This window comes from Brienomyrus brachyistius, chromosome 6 (assembly GCF_023856365.1).
Source record: "Brienomyrus brachyistius isolate T26 chromosome 6, BBRACH_0.4, whole genome shotgun sequence".
NCBI lineage: Eukaryota > Metazoa > Chordata > Actinopteri > Osteoglossiformes > Mormyridae > Brienomyrus > Brienomyrus brachyistius.
In genome coordinates, this window is record NC_064538.1 from 6,760,688 (window position 1) to 6,769,078 (window position 8,391).

Consider the following 8,391-nt stretch of genomic DNA (forward strand, 5'->3'; position numbering starts at 1 on the left):
TTTGCATTTTTAGTTTCTTCGTTGCAGTCACGGATTTTTATAAAAGAGTTTTTTCCAGTTTCCTGGTCCCCATAAAGTAAAAAAAATGGGTATTCATCACGCTGTGGGGACATTTGGTCCCCACAATGTAAGGTATACCTGGACCACACACACACACACACACACACACACACACACACACACACACACACACACACACACACACACACACACACACACACACACACGGACAGCTCTGTTGCTTTTAATCAATAAGCATTTCATACATACTTTGTCAAATGAATCTTGTTGGTGGACGTTTAGATTTTTAACAAAAAACACCTTAAAACATCATTCCAGATCAGTGCCACTAACAAGGCCTATTTACTCGCTCTATTGGGCCCCAAATGACAGTAATTCTTCTAGAGTCCATTCAATACAAGAACCAGTCTTTACATTACTGGGATAGCTGGATGACTTACTACAATCGCACCATTAAATATATACCGTTGGATGTGACAGAGAGTGTGTAACATTATCACAACATTTGCATCAATATTTAGGGATGAACAAACCGATGATTATTGAATGAACTGAAACAAGTGGATAGATCACACTGGCCATCGAATAACACAAAGGAATCAATAGACTCAGTTCTTTGCTTTTTAAGTTTAATTTGTCTTTCTTTTTTTATTGCCAGACTGAGGCATATTTACAGTGCTGAAACAAATCATACCACAAACACTGCCATCCTCTGTGAAGTGTTGTTACACACTGCCAACATTAACTCTGCTAAGACAAGGCAGCTTCAAAGCACTGAACTATCCAATACATCACACCAGGGATCCCCACTCCGGTCTTGGAGGGCCAGAATCCAACACAATTTGCCAATTTCCCAGCTCAAAGGTACCTAACAAACCTGGTAATTAGCTGATTAAGATGTGTTTGAGCACGGAAATCCGCTAACAGTGTTGGATTCCGGCCCTCCAGGACAGGCACTGGGGAATCCTGATCAACATCATCATTCACGTCTGCTACCTTAAACAGCAGGAAGTTACACTCTTGGGTCAGAACCATTTATCCATTAAAAAGGATTCACACAAAACCCACTACATCACTGTCCCTCTGATACAGTACAACTAATGGGTAGAGATGTGAGGGAGGGGATTTATCACGCTGTACACAGCTGAGTGCTGAAGGAGGAGCGACCTCAACTTAAAAGGAGTAACCTTTCACAGAGACATCATGGACTGGGAAGGAGACCGGAGGGACACGTCCACCTGAGGCCTTTGGGATTCTCTGCAGGGATCAGAAGCGCAGCCAGTACATGCTGCTGCGCATCCTGTTGTAGTCAGGAAGCTGTTCGATCGGCCCTGGGAGAAGAGAGAACGAGCATGTTGTGAACTGTGTGCAAACACACTACAGGCACTGGCTCAGCAACAACTATACGGCTACAAACATTAAAACGCTTCTTGTCGCATCTGCAAATTCCTTCCTCGTTCACAGAAAGGCCAACAGCGGTGACTCACCAACAGCAGCAACCGCGGGACATTTGTCATAGATGTATTTGGAACAGGTGTCCCGGACCGTCTTGGCGGTCACCGTCTGCGGGAAGAGGGCGAGATGAGAAGAGCCGCAGGGGCTGAGGGAAGCGCAAGCCACAGCAGAGACTGGACTACTCACGCTGATCCGGGCGTCCCACTCAGACAGGGGGATGCGGCGGCCGTGGTCCAGGACGTGCCTGCCTATGTCCTCGCAGGTTGGCGTTGTTCCTTCAGGAGCAGAGAAGAGAGTCAGCATCATGGGCACGTGGAGAGTCAGGACTGCAGCTCTATGAGCAGGCAGAGGGCTCTCAGAGTACAGCTTGAAAACCCTCTTCATGTACTCTGTTCTTTATTACATAAGCTACAGGTTGTTGTATTAAAAGACACCAACTTCAGTCGAAGAGAGAATGACTACAGACATACTGATACACACACACGCAAACACACAGATTAGATATCTATATCTTTGTGGGGACTCTCCATACCTTTCTATGAGCATAACCATAATCCCACATATGACAACCTTAACCCCTACCCAGCCCTAACCTTAACCATAAGTAACCAAACAAGATTTTTGGCTATTTTAGTTTTTTTATTGCAATCGCTGATTTTTATAAAACTGAGTTTCCTTTCAGATCTCCTTATGTCTCCCCTTACCTCCAATCTAAGCCCAGTCAGACCTCCTTATGTCTCCCATTATCTCCAATTTAAGCCCAGTCAGACCTCCTTATGTCTCCCCTAACCTCCAATCTAAGCCCAGTCAGACCTCCTCTCCTGTCTCCCATTATCTCCAATCTAAGCCCAGTCAGACCTCCTTATGTCTCCCCTAACCTCCAATTCAAGCCCAGTCAGGCCTCCTTACGTCTCCCCTTGAACCCTAGCCAAACCCAGAAGACCTTGTCAGGTCCTCCTTATGTCCTTATGGTGACCCACCATCCAGCTGTCCCACCAGGCTGGCCTTCAGTGCATTCTTGGCTCTCTCCACATCGCTCTCGGTCACCGTCGTGCACAGGTTCATCCTGAGGGTCAAACAGGGCCGTGTCAGCTGACGCGTCGGTAGGCTGCCGTCATACGGCACGAGCGAGACGCCACCCACCAGGCGTTCTGCACGGTGAACATCATGTCATCGATGTGGTGTTTGTCGGCGACGAAGTAGACGCCCAGGAGCCCCGTGTCGCTATAGGTGGTGTGGAAGGCCTGGTAGCTGTGGCACAGCTTCTCCACCGCGGCTGTGCGGGCCAGACCGCTGCTCAGGTTCTGCAGGGCAGCCACACGGGGGAGCCACATACCGACCAGCGTGTATCAGGCGTTGGCAGATAGTGAACCGCTCAATTAAACCGGCCTCCTAAGGCACAGTCCTTTAATGGACTTTAACTCGATCATTAACCCAAAAACTCATATGTTGGTGACTTTGTTTGAAAAAACAGGCTGAAAACCATCACAGTTTCTTAACCTTCCGTCTATACTATGCTACTGTCGTCTGTGGCAGCTTCCCCACTTCCGGAGCTCTTACCTACCCAGAGGACGCAGGTAGTGCTACACAGCTGAATGTTTCATACCATGTCAGCATTTCTAACTTTCTCATGGCAAGAACCAGGTTCAGCCAATAACTATTCATACAGAGAGGCGAATCTGATAAAACTGGATGTGCACGTATATTAAACAGATAAAATAATGGATATGTCAATGAGTAAATACATATCAAGGTATCTATCCGAACTGATAAGATGAACAAAAAAAAATGCTTAAAAATCCAAACACACATCAAGCTTAATATTAAAAGCCATGCATCAAATGTATTGGTGATAAAAATTCTAAAGCCGTTCCTGGTGACATTATTTAAAAACTCGTTACATTGGAGAATCAGAATAGAGGATTCCTAGTCACCAAGGGCAAGAAGAGATGAATAAACTGAGTTTACTTAGTCCTATTTTCATATTTACTCAGGGTCATTTCAGCCAGGTTTTGTTGGTTCCCATTGAACACAGGGCTCACCTTCCCTCCCCCAGAAGTGACGTCATAGCTGCCGATTAGGGCGTTGGCCACAAGCAGGGGGATGATGTCAGCACTGTTGGTGCCGGCGCCCTCCACGGCGATGGCGACGTGCGCCAGGGGCATGGCATCGTCTCGCATGCGGATCTGCAGGGAGAAACGTGGAGGGGGGGGGGCGTAACTCAAGCATTCAGTAGTAAAGCCCATTACATATTTAACAGCCGGTTGCTGGGTTTCCACATGATGAATGTGGCAGACATGCTAACTGGGAGGCTGCTTTGGAGCTGGGCCCCATGAGAGGTGCGCTCCCACTTACCTCGCTGCCCGTGAAGCGGCAGCGAGCCCGAACCGGCACGCCGTCACCTTCAGAGTCCAGCGACATGCCGCCCAGGTGCTGCCTGGCCAGGCTGACCAGCTCGTCATGACGAACACCTGCAGAGGAGCGCGAGGGGAGTGAGGAACCTATAGAAATCCAGGCCCAGGCTCCAACCCCCCCACTCACTGCGACTCACCTCCAGCGGCAGCCAGAACCATGCGGGGGGGGCGGTAGTGGCTACTGATGAAGTCCACCAAGTTCTGACGGGTCAGAGTCCTTTGACGGGACACGGCGGAAAAATCAAGGAGAGAGAGACTCACATTCAAGTACCAAAAGTGCTGAGCTGTTGGGCTGGGTGAGAACATTCTGGACTGAAGGAACAAGAAACACTGGGTGTCACTGTGTAGCCTTAAGGCTGATTTCTACTTCGGCATGGAATCTATGCCAGACTGATGGCGAGGAGTGAGTGAGTGAGTGAGTGAGTGAGTGAGTGAGTGAGTGAGTGAGCGAGCGAGTGAGTGAGCGAGCGAGTGAGAGCACCTGGCGTTGTGCGAGGGCCCCAGCACGCTCTGGCCCAGCGGGGTGCCCTGGAAGGCGGTGGCATGCAGCATGTCCAGGCAGACGTCCTGCAGGCTGTTCTCCACCTCCTCCAGCTCCCGCAGCACTGCGGCCCGCTGCCGCTCCAGGTCCGCCTCGCTCAGGGCGCTGCTCTGCACCACCTCCGCCAGGAGCTCCACCGCTGGGGGTGACGACGTGACAGCAGCAGAAGAAACAACGAATCAGCCGTTTTTAAGCTTTCCCTAGACATACGACCCTTGATACTTAAGAAGGTTACATAGTTCAGACGATGTCCGGACAAAATGAAATCGAACACATCAGTGGGAACAATCTGTCACATACTTAAAATGATGGCGTTTTGCTGCCTTGAGTTCCATGGAGTTTCCATGGCAGAAGGAAAAATGATTGGTTCAAAGAGATAACCAATAAGATTTTGTATGGGAGGTGGGTCCAAGCAACTAAAGAAGGCTGGACCAACCAATCAGATATCTTGGTCTTCCATCATTTTTCCTTCTGCCCTCAGAACATTTATGCAAGCATCCATGAGCTTGCCTTGACCCCTTGTTTAGTTTAGCCAAATGTGGGCAGTGGGTGGGATCAGAACTAACGAAAAAAGTTTGTCTCAGGACCCTGCAGAGCAGGTCCTCACCTTTGGGAAGGTCCTTGGCCAGAGCCTTCATGTAGAAGGCAGTGCGCTCTCGAGACGTGTAAGCGCTCAGGTGAGCGCCCATCGACTCCACCTCCTGCTCAAGGACCGACTGGGAGTGCTTCTTCGTGCCCTGGGGAGGGGCAATGAAACAGAGGGGAGAGATGAAGGGGAAGGGCTCAAACAGCATGGGGAAGATTCTGTGACTGAGAAACACCCGGCTTGACGGGGGGCAGAACTACAGGCACCTTAAAGGCCATGTGCTCCAGGAAGAAGCCCGCGCCATTGGTCGTCTCCGTTTCATAGCGGCTCCCACAGCTGATCCACAGACCCACCTGAGGGGGACAGGAGCACACCGGGAGGTGATCCTCTGGTGGGTCTCAATACCAAGAATGCAAAGATTATACTTATGTTCTTGGCATGAGCGGTTTTGTTAACTTGCTGCCCGAGAACGAACTTGGAACGCAATGAACCATGGGATGGATCTCGTTGGTGAAATTTTCAATGTGATAAATGAATGCAAAGCAGTATATAGTAAGGAACTGTAGGGGATGAACAGATAGGACATCTTGGCTCAGTGGGACATTGAAGCCCAGCATACAGAGTGTTCAGAAAGTATCATTAGCAAATCTCAAACAACATGCATAAGCAGACCTCCGAAGGCCTCAAAAGTAGAATAGAAGCCACATTTGCACAAATAAAAAGGCCTGACCCCAGTAGATGATGGTTAAAAGAAAAATTCAGGTTCTAAGCTACTGCTCCCCTGTAGAAATAGACAGATTCTGTGGAGCGTTAAGCTGCAGACTCACAGTGCAGGTTGCCTGACCGGTCTCCTCAGAGGCAACACGTAAGCCATTCTCCAGAGTGGTGACCCGGGTCTCAGGAACTGCCAGGAGACTCTGTGCATACGGCAGACCCGCCTTGCCGCGCCGGAGGGACAGCACGGTGGGCTGCAGACAAAATACACAGACATGCCAATAACATTTTTGAAAACATCACCAGACACATCAATGTGTGTGTGCTTGTACACACATACACGACCAGTCAGAAGTATTTGCACACCACAGGTTTTATACTGCTATTCCATTTATTCCTGAAATTGCAGTCTTTTTTCCTGTTAAGCATTGGAATGTTGAGTGAACAACTATAAATGAAAATATAAGTCAAATAAAAGTTTCCTTTATAACATGGAAAGAGCTTGTAACAGTGCATCTCTGACATCCTATTAACTGGTTGTGTGGTGATGGTACAGTCAAATTCTAGGCCGTCCTTTAACTTTAAATGCACCAATTAACTGTTTCATCCCATGAGATAGAGCAGTATTTAACGTTCCTCGTAGAAACAGTGCCTCAGATTTTCTCTTTTATTATTATATTAATATCATTACTAATATTATTATTTTAATATTACCATGCAGCAAGAGGGTGCATTGGAGGTGCTATGGTTTTTACCCCAGAGCCCCTAAGAACACCAAGTGACTTTTATAACGACATTCCATTACCACAGCTCACATGGGGCAAGACATTCTTTTCTTATAATTCCAATTATTCATATGACCTCATAAATAACATCATAATAGCACCACTACACATGAAAGCTTTCATAAATGCTCATTTGAAGTAATTTCTTATAAGTTTCCACTTTTGACTTAAATTAGTATGTAAAGTTCTCTGCATTACTAACAGTAATATTAAAACTGTCAAACGCTTACAAAGACATACCACTAAAAACTGACAAATGATAAAAACCCATTTATTACATTTTCAAAAAAGGTAAATGTTGTAAAACTAAAAAGGCAGCAAAGACTGTCTCATAATTAAACATGTTACTATGGACAGAAAAAAATTCAGCCTCCCAACGGTAGGTTTGGATGCTGCGACTGTGATCAGAAGGTCGCGGGTTCTAATCCCAGAGTCAGCAGGGCGACTTCACTGCTCGGTCCCTGAGCATGGCCCTTAACCCCCATTTGCTACAGGTACTGTTTGGACCTGCTTTCTCAGAAAAAAAAGCCGTGGCTTTGGATAAAAGCCACTGTAGAGGTTAAATGGTATTAAATCAAGTTAGCGGTCCTACCGATGTAGGGAGTTGCAAGGAATAACTATATTCAACCATCCAAATGTCAAAATTAAAAAATTCTTGCCCAACTAAATTCTATTCAGAGCCATCTTAAATGAAAAAGGCATGGGAAAGAAGTTTAATGATATGTTCAATATATTCGGAGCATCACAAAAACAATGTCAAAGTGCACATTTTCTATACATTACAGTTCAACTGCATAGTGAGATCCACGTTTATTATAATCAGAGATAATCGATCCTTTTTAGGCTTAGGTTTAACTTGAACGGAAGTTATCCTGCACCGGCACCGTCTGTATTGTTACTAACCCAGCTAAGTGACCTTGTTTTTACATTGAGCTGACACCACGTACATTGTGTCTTGCAAACGTAACTGATACTGTTTAACACAGCGATACAATTAATAACGTGGCGGCCTTAACTTTCATAGAAACAACTACAGTTCAAATTAAATTCTAACTCTGACCTCCAATACAAGGGCCGATTAGATAACAAGGGCATCCGTTTTGGCATTAGGGAAAACGCTACTTTTGGGATGCAGTTTCATGCCAGGCGTATGCAGAATGGGAGAAATACAAGTCCTTATAACAATAAAAAATATATATATAGTGAAATCTTACGCTGCGAGCCTTAACAAGAGCTCTCCCCACTGCGCTTCCGAACCGACACACGGACGCCGCCATCTTGCCGTCGCGTTCTGGTCTGCCCGAGAGCGCGCACGTCAGAGACGACGCAGTTCACGTGAAGGCAGCGCGTTCACGGTCCATGGAATAACCGGCGATGTAGCTGTTGTCAGTGCCAGGCGGTAGTCAAGCAGGGTCGGTAGAAACCGCTGGCACCAACCCAGTAAGTAACTTTATATATTAGATATATGTAATATACGTGTTCGAATTGATGGGTATCTGGGGGTTCCCGGGACCCCGAGCAGCTGTGAAACTATGACGCTGTCCTGTGACACGGTATGTCAAGAGGCCCCTATCCAGGAGAAAGCAGATGGGGCCAACAGTCCATGGTGTGGTCGGAGACAGTGATGGTGAGCGCAAGTTTCTTATCTCTCGGAACTTGGAAATTCCGAGCTGAGTGACATCACGTCCGACAACCTCCTGTTCGAACTACCACAACTCGGAACAATCATAGTTGTCTCCATGACCACGCTGCTGTGTGTTGTCGCTTTATATTTTAGCAGTTTTGAACTAAGATTATTATTTCAGAGAGACAAACAAACAAGAAACACGAACTAGTGAAACAACATTAAAAGCTTTATAAAATATTTTAGTACAT

At 46.8% G+C, this 8,391-nt stretch overlaps 1 protein-coding gene across 1 annotated transcript; it reads right to left on the bottom strand.

Annotated features, from left to right (window-relative positions):
• Positions 1-633: 633 nt before the first annotated feature.
• Positions 634-7,888, bottom strand: LOC125745540 (cytochrome b-c1 complex subunit 1, mitochondrial-like). The gene is made up of 13 exons (XM_049018519.1): positions 7,731-7,888; positions 5,845-5,985; positions 5,284-5,370; positions 5,039-5,168; positions 4,372-4,570; positions 4,028-4,107; positions 3,832-3,947; positions 3,519-3,662; positions 2,620-2,780; positions 2,457-2,542; positions 1,663-1,751; positions 1,509-1,584; positions 634-1,352 (listed from the first exon to the last, which is right to left on the bottom strand). The coding sequence occupies exons 1-13, from the start codon at positions 7,791-7,793 to the stop codon at positions 1,288-1,290; spliced, it is 1,437 nt and encodes a 478-aa protein (XP_048874476.1). The 5' UTR covers positions 7,794-7,888; the 3' UTR covers positions 634-1,287.
• Positions 7,889-8,391: the final 503 nt, after the last annotated feature.

Excerpts from the sequence above, each read along its gene's own strand:
- LOC125745540 (XM_049018519.1), bottom strand. The coding sequence starts at position 7,793 with ATGGCGGCGTCCGTGTGTCGGTTCGGAAGCGCAGTGGGGAGAGCTCTT. Across the intron at positions 4,571-5,038 it reads GGCCAAGGACCTTCCCAAAG|CGGTGGAGCTCCTGGCGGAG; the intron begins GTGAGGACCTGC and ends CGTCACCCCCAG. Across the intron at positions 1,752-2,456 it reads CCTGGTGGGACAGCTGGATG|GAACAACGCCAACCTGCGAG; the intron begins GTGGGTCACCAT and ends CTGCTCCTGAAG.